The sequence below is a fragment of the Accipiter gentilis genome, chromosome 21 (genome assembly GCF_929443795.1).
Source record: "Accipiter gentilis chromosome 21, bAccGen1.1, whole genome shotgun sequence".
Taxonomy (NCBI): Eukaryota; Metazoa; Chordata; class Aves; order Accipitriformes; family Accipitridae; genus Astur; species Astur gentilis.
This window is the reverse complement of record NC_064900.1, coordinates 7,905,958-7,921,586: the sequence shown is the minus strand read 5'-3', so window position 1 is coordinate 7,921,586 and position 15,629 is coordinate 7,905,958. Positions and strand designations below refer to the sequence as shown.

Sequence of the window (15,629 nt, the reverse complement as noted above, 5' to 3'; positions counted from 1 at the left end):
GGTCCAGGTTTACGTGCCTCGTGCATCCAGTCGCTGAATGGGGAGCTAGTGGCAGTCGCTTAAGTGTCTCCATCAAAGCTGCCTGCCACCAAGACTGTAGGCAAACTGCCCAGAAGAGAGAGCATTAGGCAGAGGATTCAAGCACATGCCGTATGGCAGAGAACAGGAAAATGTATTCAAAGGCAGGTATTTGCTAAATCCTACCTATAATTAATTCTAATCCTGTAATTAAAGTCGCATGCTTTTCTGCAAACATTCCCCCACGTTGGTCCTTCCTCCCCACCCTGAGGTCAGACACCGATTCGTGCAAACAAGTACAGGCTACCACGCAAGAGAGCCGCATCCCTGGGGACTGTGGTCAGCCGAAAAGCGATGCCCAGCTTGCTGATCCTTGTCACAGCTCCCTGCCATCTGACTGCAAGTAGCTTTCAGGCATTTTCCAGCAAACAGCTTCTGGGCCAGATCCTCAAAGACACACAAGAGACTAACTCCCCTGGAAACCAATTACTAGCACCAGGCATCTGAATACCATCGTAAATCGTGAGCTTCATGTTTGCATTGAGTCGGCAGAGCCCTGTGCCTGGGAATTAGGGGTTGTGAAGATGCCAATCTAATCATGTCCAGATTTGAAGAGAGAGATGGACATGCCTGTCCAGACTCACATAGGTAGGCTTGCAGCAGACTACGCATGGGGAGAAGACTAAAGGCAACATAATTATGCCTGCATGGCCTAATTTCTCCTTCACACCATGGCTGCTTCCAGTCCCAGGATATGTGTTTTCACATATATGCACACATAAATACCTGCACACAGACAACTATTTTCCTATATATGTAGATACAGACACACATGAAAATATACACTGTTTGGAAGTAAGAAACAGAGGAAGTCCAAGGGTGCCATTTTCATACAGAGAGCTGGGTGACCATCCAGACTGAGCACACGCATGAATGTATTGCAAAAAGATTGGAGCAGAGGCAGTTGCTTTGTCTTTGGAAATGGATTTACAAATGGATAAACAGAGCTCTCCCCAGGCATTGCAAGAAAAGATCATACAATTACCACTGAAGCCAAAGATAGCTTATAGATGATTATCAGTTTTTAAGATGAAGCCATTTATTTAGATGTTTTTCACACTTCTCTAAGAAAGCAACTGTAGGCACCATTTTGATTTAAAAAAAATAATAGAAATAAGCATCTGCCACATGTTGAATATTCCTCATTATCAGCAGGTTTATACATGTGTGCATTTTAAAATGTTTATTATGACAATCCTTGTTATGACTGTCTTAGATTTAGTAAATACCGCATGATAATCAGACGCAGTTGTTAGACCTTGAGCAAAATATGATTTAATTTATTTTTAACGTACCAAACAATAGCTGTTTCTTGGTAATCTAAACTGAACACAGACACTCAACACTACTTTGTTTCCTTGGAGGGGACAGTGAAAAGGAGGGAGGGGAAAAAAAAAACCCAACTTGATCTCTGTGGGAGAGTTTCACAACAGGCAAGAAAGCAGGATTACATTTACCATAAATCCTACTTCCCTCCCTACCGAACGCACAGGCCCTCTTTAGCAAGGTAAACTCTTTGCCTACTCAAGAAACAGGTATCACCTTCAATGAAGCTGGAGGCACCCTTAAAAGTAAAGTGATGTGTGACCCCAAAACTGCTTGGGCTGAAGTCGGGCACGGAGCAGCTGTCTCCTGCCAACAGCATGGCTGAGCCCTCACAAAGGGGCCGCACTCTCCCTTACCGTCCTCCTGCTCTTTACTGCTGAAAATAAGATTAAATCAGTGTAGCTAGTCTTAATTTGTGTTATGAAACTGGTTAGCTTTCAGAGGAAATCTGTGCCAAGTTGCATTTGGTTGCCTTCACTCCCTGTTTTTATGTGGAGTATGACTGAACTTTCAGAAAGAAACCCCCCAGACTGAGTTTAATTAGTTTGATTGCAAATTTGAAAACATCTGTCTGAATTACATAAAACCTTGTTTAGCACAGAAAGGCAGAAGAGTGCTTTATATTCAAGTGGTGAAGTGTGTATTAAATGGAACCCTAAGCTCTGAGTAAATACAAAATTATTTGGCAAGCAGAAGGTTGTCAATTTTTCCTGCCCCTGAAAATAGGAGTTCCCACTAAAATTCAGTCTCTGTGCTGTACAGGGTATCCTCAGATCCTGTCAGAAAGTACTCACTGACTGACAAGTTAGTCCTCAAAGGAGTTTAATGATCCAGAGACTAATTTTAGCTGAGATTAATTTTTGAAATAGTGTCTTTGAAAACTGTGAACAACGTGCTGGGAAGATCACTGCTCAAGTCACTTACACACCACAGCACTGCTGCTGAGAACAATAATCAGCATTTGCTTGCCTTTTCACATCTAAAGACATCCCCCACTTGAAGTCACCCCAACTATCCACTGGTGCTGAGTGACTACAGAACTAAGGCCTTGATAGCTGCTCTTCTCATTTTGTACTAAAATTTCTTAGAAGAAAGATAGCTGGCTAACAGAATTAGTTTACAAATGCCAAAAATAAACTATATGCCCAGTGATTAATCTAATGCTTTTCAGGCGGTGCGAACCTCAACAAAAACATATACGCTTGCATGTATAACCTGGTGATTTAAGGGAACCGTATTGTACAAAACAGGAACAGTACAGAATGTTACCAAAGTAACACTAAAAATGACAACAGAAGAAAAATGGTTATCGCCTTGTGAAGACTTTGTAGCTTTCTCTTACAAGCCCTTCTTTGATTCTGCATGAGCTGCCACGTACCTCTGCCTACAAGCTGGGGGACAGTCAGGGAACTAACTCCCCACGGAGGGCTACTGTGCATCTAACCCACCAGCTCTCTGCAACACAGCAGTGTTACTCCTTACACGCATGGTAACACATTATTTGCCATTTCCATTGCATTATGCTGTCCATGCGTGCCTCTATATGACCGAGAGACTTTAGCGAGGTTTATAATGTTCCCGTGGGATTGGAACCCCCTGTGCCCAAGAGCAGAGCCATCCCTGGATACATCGTTCTAGATACTTGGTAATACGATCAGTTATCAGGGTTATTCCAAAAGTAGCCATGTTCCTAACAACTTTTGATCTTGAGTCAAAAACATCCTAGAGAATTAATCTTTTCAGCATCAAACATTTTTTAGTAGGACTCTTCTACGCAAAAAGATCTCCAGAGTCACCAGGATTTTTATTTTAAGAGTTTTGCAGCAGTCATTTTCGACGTGGAAACCTGAGCGCTAGCAAGTCCATCCCCTCACTGCAGCAGGAACGGGTCCCTGCAGCTTTAGGCAGCCCCCATGGAAGGGACCTCAGTGCATGAGTTCAGGTCACCAAGACCTACTCATGCCTTATGCCTCTTTGGGAAATACAGCAGTTCAAAAGCAATGCGTGGTACATTTAAGCCCATCGGGCTAGTCTCTGGGTGAGTATCTTAGAGGTTCTGAGACATGGGTAAATTTCATTCAACCCCCAAATTGGTTGCAGAGTGATCACTTCCCTGTAAGAACCAACAAAATCGAGGTCTGGCTTCCACCCTTTGCAAGACCACCTATGATTTCAAGTCCCACATGGACAGGCATCACTCTTTCCATACATTCTTTACACAATTAAGCTAAACCAGCCATTATTTCTTCACACCAATTTAAGAATTATGACTGCTAGTACATTTTTTGTCTTCAGTTTCTACTGACAAATGCAAATAGCCAGAGGAAGGTCCTTTCTAGTTTTCTCAGGAGAACAGCTCTACCAAAGAGGTTATTGAGAAATGTTCTCACTTGAGCTTTGCCTGTAAAAATGTGTTTTTTCAGGGAATCTCTCTCACCCACAGAGCCAACCACACACGTTCACACACAAGCAGCTGAACACTGTGGTTTAGGATAATGTTCCTTCGCCCTCCAGTGGCTTGCCCCACCCTAGGTAAAGCAAAACATTTATTGTGTCTTAATCTGAAAGACTGGTGCAAAATGACGCGTCACACTCTATGAAGGCACAGTTGCTTCTCCTCCATCTTCCTTCAGACATTCAAACAGTTAAGGTGAAACTCAGCTTTCTCCAAGCCTTTGGCTTCTCTAAAGGTGCACGCATGCACTGATTTACCTGCCATAAATATGTAGACACATTCCCATTGCTTTCTGACAGAAACCCAGGAAAATCCCACTTCAAAGCCAGCTTACTGCTCCACTGACGGACACCTTTGAAAGCATGTCAGATCGCATTAAATGAATGTGTTTGGAGATGATCCTTAAATTGCTGGGATTTGAGTGAAGGGTGTGGGAAGTCTTACACTTTGGCTACATCTTCAGCACAGATTTTTCACCTCCTCACTCTGGTATTTTCCTTAAGTCCTGTCACTGCTGGGAAAGTCTCCTTTTGCTGTTCCCAAGTTCTGGAGGACCTGTCCAACATTTAGGATCTATAAGCTTCTTTCAAAAAACGAGAGCAAGATTTTCAGTAGCTTTCAGGCATTTAAAGATATTGGTGGTTTCCTAACAAGGTCTTCAAACAACGAGAGCTGTGCACCCAGGCATTCAGGAAAAAAAAACTTCAGGGCAGAAAAAAGGACCTTCAACTTCTGTCTCTCTCTCAGTACATAAATAACTTTTTAGAGAAGGCGAGTAGTATGAGACAGGCACTGAGCTGAAACACTGAAAAACTATCCCAGGCATCCCTCATGCTTCAGGGCGGGCTTGCCTTATAGTGACATAGGTATCCGATAGTGATAATCCAGTTGGACCCACTGGCGGGAGGCAGTGAGCAGCAGCAGTCGCACATACAACTCTACCACATTTCTCTTCAAGGCTAATTTTGTCAGATCCCTCCTTCCCTTGGGAGCAGGGGTAGAGATGAGCCATAAGGCCGGTGCTGAACACAGTCCGCTTCCCAAGTACCTGCAGCAGATCCCAAGACCCAGACAGCTCACATGAGGCTGCCAGAGAGGCTCTGACCTCCTCCCACGAAGGTATTGGCCAAGTCCCATCTAGCCTGAGGTTGTTCAGTAAAAAACCCCCACCTTCTACCTCAGCTAGTCACAGGCACCAGCCCCAGCCAAAATCAATAGATGAGAAGCAATTTGTCATTTCCAGGCCACACTGTTTTGGTTAGGATGAGTCAAAAAACACTAAAGAAACACAGATGTAGTGAGATCACCTCATTTTCTGGAGCCTTCCTATCTCTAGAAGTCTTGCCTGATCTCCCTCAAAATTTCCACACGCACACACAAAAATATCTCGTGTGCTGTGTGGTCACGACTGTCAAATGCAGGTGCATCGCGTGATGCTTAGCAGGGCTGAGGGAGCTCAGCACAAGCAGCGGGAGGTCGAGTTCACCCTGAGCTGCAGGCAGGCTGGTGTCTCCCCGTAGGAAATTTTTTCCAATTATTTCAAATAGCTCCCACTCGCACACAAAGCCCATGTTTTGTAATAAAAACAAGGAGAAAAATCACATCCAAAGGAATTTTACCTATTTCCCTCTCCGCTTACTCCACCAAGGTTATCTCTTTAAAAAAAACAAAACCCCAAAACTGACCACCAGAACAACAAAGTAGCCAAGAAGTTAATTTAATAACCTCATTCTTCAAAATCCACCCCGCCCTTCATACTTGTAGGTTTCAACAACAGTCCTAAATCATCCAGTATCTTCTAATGTTTCTTTAAAAGGTTTCACTGCATTTCCCTCTTCATACAGGCAATGCTTTTCATTTCGGAGAGATGCACAGAATGTTGCAAGTTTTCCAGTAGCCGGGATACTTCCCTGCAAACTGAGGCAGGTGTTACCCTACACAGCTACAGAGAGCCAAAGCTGCAGCCAGTTACTTGCTATGGTACAGAAAGGAACAGAAAGGCCAACAGAGACAAGACTGGGGGTACTCCCCCCCCCCCCCCCCAAAAAAAAAAAAAAAAATCACAAACCCAAGACTGCTTGGGGTCTACGTGCCCAGATGAAGCTGCAGCAGGTTAGTAAGTTACCATGTCCCAGCTGAGCCACAGTAACTGATCCCACAGAGGCTGTCCTCACAGTCCAGTGCCATTAAGCTTAAAGCAGAAATACCACGTCCTAAGGCCCTAATCCTTTAGCTCACAGCAAAGCTGCCAGCCGTGGGCTAAAAGCCACATTCCACTCACTGGAGATGAAGCATTTGCTGAAATGCTTTGCTGAACAAGGATGAGCAACTGTGCTTGGGCTTTAGCCACACTTACAAACTCCTGTACATCTTGGCTCTGTTTTTTTTTTGCCACATGGCAGCTGGTTATATCCAAGACCTTAAATTCCTGGGAGAGAAAGGGACTGTAGAAATTCAGCTGTGCAACATATGCTCCATCTAGTGTTTATTCACTAATATTTCATTTTCTTAAATGGTTTGGTTTGCTGTTAACACATAGTTCCAATCTTTCCTCTAGTTCATTTATCTATTTAGGATCATTATTGAAAGTATTAGCCTTCTGCTGGTTGTTTCAACTACACAATTTTAAATTTACACCATCAGTAATGACGATACACTAATTTCCATTGAGAGCTCATAAAACAAAATGAAGGAGAAATGTTTTAAAAGAGCAGTGAGTATTTCTCCAGGTGCTTTGCTAACGCAGACCAAGTGGAGAACTTTGAGCAGGAGTAAAACCTAAGAACTAAGTGCTACCCGATGTTGCCACCTGGTCAATAACCTCCACCACAGCACAGAGCAGCGAAAGCAGCAGTTTCTCTGGGACGGTCCATGCCAGCCCGCCCTTTGCTCCAGCTGAGCAGTATAGCAGCAAGTGGGGAAAACACAAGTTGTGACTCCGGGGTTCAACGCCTGCAGTGCCACTGACCCGCTCCCTGAGCTCAGCAAGTTTCACAGCCACCCTGCAGCCCACTCACATGCTCTGCCCACTGGGCATGAGTCCCTCGCGGATGTGTTGTGAAGTCCCACCCTCCCAAATTTTTTACAGGCCCATTTTAGAAGCCTGCTGTACACTATGCAGCATTAGAGGAGGCCAGCGCAGCTGCTTGCTGCCCTCTCCTCCATAAATACCTTTCCTCCCTCCAACTCCACGTACCTCTCACACCTTCCCCCGACTCTCGGCAGTGGCCTCGCCTACCCAAAGCCGGGTCTCTGTAGGGCCCCGCGAGGACACGTCCCAGCCCATGTCAGGTTGTGCTGCCCTCCAAGCGAGGGGGGTCCTCCCACATGCTGCAGAATCACCCTGCGCAGGGGAGCCACAGCTGCAGCCCCACGAGCAGCTCTTCTCAGGCAGGGAACAGCCACAGCAGGAAAAGGCGGAAAGCTGCTCCCTCCAAAAGATACCTCCCAAGGCACAGGGGGCACGGTACTGAGCCCCTTTGCCACGGACTGAGGGGCTTTTTTGTCTTCTATGTCAAGCCAGGCTGTAAGGGAAGCACAAGACAATAAGCAGGCAGCACAAAGCCCTCGCTGCCTCCTCAGGCCACCCTCACCACACCTGGGCTCATCAGCTGCTGGGAGTGAGTCCTGATGAGCAGTTTGGCAAAGGTCTGCCAGCGTGCTTGTGGTGGGGGCTTTCCCAGGTGCCCCAGTTGGGCACAAGGCATCTTTGCATGGTGGAAAAGCAGGGACAGGGAGGGGACAGCCATCAGGCCTGGCAATTGCCACCTGCATTTGAAAAGAGCAGGACTTGCCTACTGGGCTTGGTTGTGAGACAAACTGCGAAACAAACACGTGGAGACTCCCCTTGTTACCTCAGGCTGCCCCCAAATTTACACTCGTTTAGGGAGTTCCCAGTTCCTGATTTACTGCTCACCTGCTAGTAATGCCCTTACTGCAGAAAGGAAAGCCAGCAGCAGATGGGACGAGGAGTCCCAAGCTTATATTTTGATAAGGAAGATAAAGAAAAAACAACCCTGTTCCCTTGTGTTAGCAGGGCTGGTGAGGTGCTGGGATGGGCTGCCTGGGGAGGCGACAGGGTCTGCAGCAGGGGAGACCTTTAGAAAATAGTTGAACATCCCTGGAGAAAGGCTTGGGTTGGCTGATCCTGCCCGGAGGCAGCGATGGCCCAGACAGCCCCTAGATGGCCCAGTTCTTCTGGGTGAAGGCTGAGAGGATCAGAGCTCAGCTTAGGAGGAGAGCTGGCAAGGAGCTGTGATAGAAATGGAGAGAGAGCCGCCGGACTCTGCAGCCATGGGGTACAATCCTAGGCACAGATGTAAGGTGCAGAAACTGAGCTTTCATTGCTATGGAAAGCATAGCAGAAGGGGTGTGGATAATTTAGCTTCCTTGGGCAGAAAGCTGTTCAGAGATCCTCACAGGCCCCTGCCTGCTCTCCCCCTGTGCCAGAGCTTGCAGCACAGCTCCCCAAACCTTGTGTCGTGGCACTGACACAAGCAACAAAGTGGCACATGGCAGCTTGGGGATGGGAAGGAGTGGGTCCCCATATGAAGAAACCACAGAGGGCACCGCCTGGTGTGTGCAGGGTAGTAGAAAACTAAATGCATATAAGGACTTTTGCTATAATAGTGCTATTTGAGCAAGAGCCTCCAATAAACCAGGTGCAGGCCTGCTGCAGGATGTCCTCCAGGCCAAAACACAAACCAGAGCCAGTCTGCGGAGGTTTAGGTCCAGATTGCCGCAGAAAGTGAGAGCAGGTCAGCCCTAATTGGAAATGAACAACACAAAAAAAACATTTTCTGCCAACTGTGGGGTTTGTTGTGTTTTTTGCAGGTGATGGCCGTGCTGCTCTTCCCTGTCCAGCTGTTGGCAGTGGCTGTCACTGTTTACCTAGAGCTGGTGAGGTCTGCTCAAGGCGGCGTCTACTATGGGATCAAGCAGCTGCCACCCCAGGTGCCCCAGTACCAACCCCTTGGACAACAAGTACCTCACATGCCGCTGGGCAAAGAAGGCATCCCGATGCAGCACATGGGCAAGGAGGTGCCCCACATGCAGTACGGGAAAGAGTACCCCCACCTGCCTCAGTACATGAAGGAGGTCCCGCAGATGCCTCTGCTTGGCAAAGACATGGCTCCCAAGAAAGAGAAAGGTAGGCTCAGCAGGTCCCTTGCCGCCCCTGCACGGTCCTGCCTGATGCCCCACAGCACCATTGGCCTGGGAGGGGGGAGACTGAAGATAGGGAGCAGGCTGCTGCAGGCCGGGCACGGCACCCACGTGCCCCAAGGACTAACCAGGTTGGTACCTGGCCACCGGTGGACAAATGGGCTCACGTGAGCTGTGGGGCAGCTCAGGGTCACCAGAGCAAGGCCACAGTCATCCTCCGGGCTCCTGGGTGGCTCTGTTTGTTTGGGTGCTTGCTGAAGGCTAGGAGAAACCTTGTAATCCCATCTGCCTGCAGAAAACCCTCTGATGGGGTTTTCAAATGATGGCCCAGGTGGATGGGCCAGGGTCCTGCCTGGATGTGCTCCCACTCTCAGTGCAGTGACCAGACACGAAATAAGAGCGAAGAGCCCCAAGATCTGAATTTACAGGAATATCACAGTTCTGTCTGAATTTGTCCAGACCCTGTGATTTAGAGGTTTGCAGATAAAAACATACAATTGCTCTTTGACTCTGCAGTCCTCTTTCTGTAGGTTAGTTATGGGCATAATGGAGGCATTGAAGGTGCAGAGCATTACTGCGTGAGTCTGCACATACAAGCACTTTCAGCGTTCAGTAAAGGAAGTCTGGACAATATTAAGATGTTTACGAAAACAACAAAATGTCTCCAAAATACAAACAGCAACCAGGAACACCCAGTGTCATAAAACCCTTGTGAAGACAGTAAGCGTCTGTGTGACTTCAGACAAGCTGGTTAACTCTTCCTCTTATTGCGGGTTCAGCGTAACCACAGCATCCGCTGGCTTCAGAGAGAAATGGAAGATTTCAGGGCCTATTTTTGGAATGTCTGAACCAGCACAACTGGTTGTTGTAAAATCAACCCGTCTCATGAGCAAAGGAGGTTTTCTATGTGCATAAAACACAACATGTGCAGAGAGGTAGGGTTTCTGCCTCCCAAAGAACAGTTAATTCTCTTGCCCTGAAACCTCATCTCTCCCTTTCCCCCAAACCTCTCATTTCTTTATCCATTTTAGAGCCAGAGAGAAGCAGACTTTTCACCTAAGACAAAGAGCCTGCAGCTTGTAAGGCAACCAACCCCAGCACAACCACTCCCACGCAGCAACTCCCTCACCCTGACCTGCAATGCTAAGTGATCACATACACAAAAGTGCGGGTTTGGACAATAAAAACATTTTGTGAAGTGTTTAGAAGAGCTCTAACTAGACATGGCTGCACCGAAAACCTGTGGGAGCTTAGCAACGCTGGGTAAGACTGTAGGTTTACAGTAATATTGCAGTGGGAACCACAGCCTTGGTGAAAATGCGGTCATACCTACATACAAACTTCTTACTGACACAATCTTTTTTAATTGATCTTGCTAGTGTAAGCCCCTCCAGCAAAAGCACTTTTATGCCAGACCTCCTCCTACAGCATGAGAGCACTGAGCAGCTGCTCAAGCACTGCGCTGAGCAGTGTCCTGCGAAAATTCTTAAAAGTAGGTTAGTCTACAGCAATATGGGACAAAAAGCAGACTTTGCTGTTTAAGATTGTATAGGTGAAAAACACTAGTAAAGGGCAAATGGCTTTTGCGTGGCAGAAAATAAGCAAATATGATGCAAAATTATTATTTTGTGGAAACAGAAACATGCATGCAAATTTGGAGTACGTGAAACAGTAGGAACATCCTCTTTGTTCCAAACACCAACCTGTAACTGGCCAGCTCTGCCTCCCTGCCTACCATAAAACCAAGAGGCATCGTAGCAAGCACATTCAATTCAAAACTACCTTTGTGTTTCTCAAAGGATACGACTGCAATCACCTTTTGTCTCTCCCCCTTCCCTTTTTCTTTTTTTTCTTCTCTTCCCAAACCAGAAATACCCGTGCGGAGTCTTAGGGGTGAGCAAGGTCCCCCCGGTGAGCCTGGACCAAGAGGGCCGCCGGGGCCACCAGGATTACCGGGTCACGGTGTCCCAGGAGCCAAAGGAAAACCGGGCCCACAAGGATATCCAGGAATTGGGAAGCCGGGCTTGCCGGGCATGCCAGGGAAACCGGGTGTCATGGGGCCCCCGGGACCGAGAGGGGAGATGGGGCCGAAGGGGGATATTGGGCCCATGGGGATACCCGGGCCGCAAGGACCACCAGGGCCTCATGGCCTTCCTGGCATAGGGAAAGCGGGTGCTCCAGGGCTGCAGGGACAGCCAGGGCCAAAGGGTGAGCCTGGGCTGAAGGGACCCCCGGGAGCCCCCGGGATCCCAGGACCAAAAGGGGAGAAAGGCGTCGGGATCCCGGGTTTGCCGGGGCTGAAGGGTCCACCTGGGCTGCCTGGCCCCCCAGGCCCCGTGGGGCTGCCGGGGGTCGGCAAGCCGGGCATGGTCGGCTTCCCTGGCCCGCAGGGACCCCTGGGCAAACCCGGACCCCCAGGAGAGCTGGGGCTGCAGGGGCCCCCGGGGGCCCCCGGGATCCAAGGCCCTCCCGGCCTGCCCGGCATTGGCAAACCCGGCCAAGATGGCCTCCCTGGCCAGCCGGGCTTCCCGGGCGGCAAAGGGGAGCAAGGCCTGCCAGGCCTGCCGGGGCCCCCTGGCCTCCCTGGGGTGGGCAAGCCAGGCTTCCCTGGACCCAAAGGTGAGCGTGGCGTGGGTGGTCTGCCCGGCCCCCTGGGGCCCAAGGGGGAAAAGGGGCACGCAGGGCCGCCTGGCATGGGGGGGCCACCGGGGGAGCCCGGCCAGCCAGGACTGCCTGGCATCATGGGCCCCCCGGGGGCCGCTGGCTTCCCGGGACCCAAAGGAGAAGGCGGTGCCGTGGGGCCACCAGGACCCGTTGGCCCCAAAGGCGAACCCGGCCTGCAAGGGTTCCCAGGAAAGCCAGGCTTTCCTGGGGAAGTGGGGGCCCCCGGGCTGCGAGGGCTGCCGGGCCCCACAGGGCCCAAGGGGGAAGCCGGGCACAAAGGCTTGCCGGGGCTGCCGGGTGTCCCAGGGCTTGTGGGGCCAAAGGGCGAGCCGGGGCTTCCTGGTGCCCAGGGGCTTCAGGGCCCCTCAGGCATCCCGGGCATCGCAGGACCCAGCGGTCCCATCGGCCCCCCAGGACTGCCAGGGGCAAAGGGGGAGCCCGGCCTGCCCGGACCCCCCGGCTTCCCTGGCGTGGGCAAACCTGGCGCCGCGGGGCTGCAGGGACCCCCGGGGAAGCCCGGGGCGCTTGGTCCCCCTGGCCAGCCAGGACTCCAGGGACCACCCGGCCCCCCTGGGCCCCCAGGTCCCCCAGTCATCATCCCACCCACTCCACCAGCCGTGGGACAGTACCTCCCCGAGGTGGGGCCGGGGATAGACGGCGTCAAGCCCCCCTACGGCTACATGGGCAAGAAAGGCAAGGCCGGCGGCGCCGTCTATGAGATGCCCGCGTTCACGGCGGAGCTCCTCACCCCCTTCCCCCGGGTTGGGGTGCCCGTGAAGTTCGACAAGCTCCTCTACAACGGCCGGCAAAACTACAACCCCCAGACGGGGATCTTTACCTGCGAGATCCCCGGCGTCTACTACTTTGCCTACCACGTCCACTGTAAAGGGGCCAGCGTCTGGGTGGCGTTGTTCAAGAACAACGAGCCGCTGATGTACACCTACGACGAGTACAAGAAGGGCTTCCTGGACCAGGCTTCAGGCAGCGCTGTTGTCCAGCTGATGCACGGAGACAAGGTTTACGTTCAAATGCCATCCGAGCAGGCGGCAGGACTCTATGCCGGGCAGTATGTTCATTCGTCTTTTTCAGGATATTTATTGTATCCCATGTAAAACAAAAACCAGACACACACAAACATACACACAAAATCAAAACCTTTCTTCTCTGCTTCAAACTCTTATACCATGAAAGATGCATTTTATGACCGTTTTGGACCATCTTGTACAAAAAAACCAAAAAAAACCCAAAAAAACCAAAGTTTAACATTATGCACAGCTAGTTATTAAAAAAGGTGTCGTGAACATATCTAGAGATGTGTATCAGGTTCATAAACAGTTTTGCACCTGAGGGGGACATATGAGCTGTACATTATATATTTCTGTGATGCCATGCTTACTTCATTTCATTCACAGTAATTCAGTACTAAGGTTCAAATCAGCATACATCACTCACTCCTGTTGCGTATTTGACTGTTGCATTGATCACAGTTGAGATGAAAACCAGTAACTTAAACCAGAGTAGGTCAGTCTCAAATTACATGGAAAAACTTGAGTGGCTTTTTATTTGTTTGGGTGGGGTTTTGGGGTGGTTTTTTTTTGACAGCAGGTCTGCCTGACAAGCAAAGGTTCTCTTAGCTGGAGACCTTTATTTCCCTTCCCCACACACAAAATATCCCTGCAGGAGTGGTTTTTTGCTGAACAATTTATTTATGATGGAAAAGGAATACTGATGGTGTAACAATTCTCCACAAACCTTCTCCAGCAGTCATTGGAACCAAAATGCTGCCCCGACTCCAGCAGGTGCTGGGTTCATCTCCAAATGCCACAGCACTCGAAATGCCTCCATCTGCATTTGCACAGCTGAAGTAGATGAGGTATATCAGAGATAAAAATGAAGGGTTCCCCATTTGCTTTGTGCCACATGATTGAGACATTTTGGCCAACACATGGCAATACAGCAGGGTGGTATAAATTAGCTGGGATTTCTGTGCTCATGCTAAGAACCTGCATCGTTTGGCTTGTCAGAAGAGACACCTAGTCTGCCACTCAGCAGAAGTTAAATCAGTTTACTCTTCAATGACTAGGCAAAGCAGAAGTAGCTCTCTCTGCTAATTAACTTATTTTTTGTTTGAGATCAACCGGTAACTTTACCAGCAATACTGATCATGCACATTTATCTGAGAACTTCATTTTATATAGAAGCTGATTTCCAATCCTTATTTATAAGTTACCTATTGTCAAGGAGGACCTGCAGGCCTCGATTCTTTCTGTACGTGAGGAAGGCAACTTCTCGGCAAGAGCTGTCTGTTCATCAATGGTGCTAATCTCGCCTCAAAAGTATTTGTTTCCAAAGGGCAGTGTACTTTGCTGTGGTTCCCTGTACAGTGCTGCACATCACACACTGTTACGCTAGTTGAAAGAGTTAAATACTCATCACTTCTTCAATGTCTTTAGCTAATGCTACCGCTTTTGATTCAAAAATGAACTAGATTTTTCATGCAGAACTAAGATTGGATTTAACTGGCATTACCATTATTTAAATGCAGAGTTTAATGCAGTCTAACATTGACTAAGGACTCCAGTGGTATAATGTGGTGCTTTATCTCAGAAATTTTATGGAATGTTGGCAGGAACAGACGGACAGTTTACCAGGCATTGGTGACTTCAGTATGCTCCCGGAATATATGAGATATGTCAAAAGCAAATAATTTTGTATTTAAAATTTTTGTACTGATTTGAAAAAATATCTTATTAAATATCTTTAAAAAAAAAATCCTGTCTTCATTCAGCAGAACTGTTAGAAGGAACAATCAACCTGTTGAATTCATGTATCAGACCACAAGGACTCTCTGAAACCACTGACAGCCTGATATGAAAAAAGATGAGATACCCTTTTCTTTAGCCCCCCTCTACTGGCAAAACCTGCCCTAAGCCACTGGGGGGAATGCACTGTCCCGGCACCGCATTTAGTGGGAGAGCGTGGCTGGGGCTGGGGGCAATGCACAGAGCGAGGGGCTCCCGCAGGCAGCCCACAGGAACAGGCACCTGCTCAGCGCGAGCCGACATGGGACTGCAGCTTAACGAGGCACGGGGCAGCGTGCAGGAAGCCAAGAAATGGGACGTCATGGGGTGGCACTGTTAAGGGTTTGTGCTCCCCTAAAGAGCCAGAGCTGGCTGCCCAGGCTGGGAGATGCACACCACATCCCTGGCTCTCCCTGTGATTTGGAAACAGCTTTTCCCACCCCTCCCCATTTTTCCACCTGCAGCAAAAACTTCATGTGAAAGTGGCAACATATTTATCACTGATCAACATCACTATTCAAGTGGCTCCATTGCAGGGAGTAAATGACAACCCATGGTGTGGGTCCTCCAGTCTCACCTCAAAGACAGGCATTTCCTCCAAGCTGGCAAACTCTGTCAATACTAAAATGAATGCACTGAATACCTATTTGTGCCAGGTAATCGTTTTCTACCTCTCCCTTAGACTCCCTGAAGCCACTGGCTAAGCGGCTCCCCGCTCCCCAGCATCTCATTTTTTACTGCACAAAGAGAAAGAGAAAACAAAACATGAGCAAAGTATCACAATCAGCGCCTTTCACATTTTATCAAAAGTCTTACATCACAGGCCATCCTCTTAGTTAAGCATGTTTTATTTTAGCATTCCCCTGAAAGTCCCCAATAAGACAGGCAAGATTAAAAAACTATGAAAAATTAAAATCAGGAGGATGCTGCTCTTGATCTTGCTTACAAAAACTACATCAGTTTTACTTTTACTCAAGCCTGGAGAGAGATCTCCACCCGCAATACAGCTCAGCCTACCTAGGTTCAAAAATTTTCAGCTCTGTTTGCTCTACTAAGCACCAAAGTTTGTTCTGAAACTCAATACCGTATCTGACAACACTGTGTGTACTTTACACACCATTAATAATGGGGCTGGGCACACG

The 15,629-nt window shown here is 48.7% G+C and overlaps 1 protein-coding gene across 3 annotated transcripts in view; it reads left to right on the top strand.

Annotated features, from left to right (window-relative positions):
* The window catches only part of COL8A1 (collagen type VIII alpha 1 chain), a 94,186-nt gene extending 78,608 nt beyond the window's left edge, over positions 1 to 15,578 (top strand). For all 3 annotated transcript variants that reach the window (XM_049824963.1, XM_049824964.1, XM_049824962.1), the window contains 2 exons: positions 8,693 to 9,008; positions 10,892 to 15,578. In XM_049824963.1, coding sequence (XP_049680920.1) covers positions 8,696 to 9,008; positions 10,892 to 12,798 — 2,220 coding nt within the window. In that variant the 5' untranslated portion in view covers positions 8,693 to 8,695 and the 3' untranslated portion in view covers positions 12,799 to 15,578. The remainder of the gene's footprint in view (positions 1 to 8,692; positions 9,009 to 10,891) is intronic.
* The last annotated feature ends 51 nt before the right edge of the window (positions 15,579 to 15,629 follow it).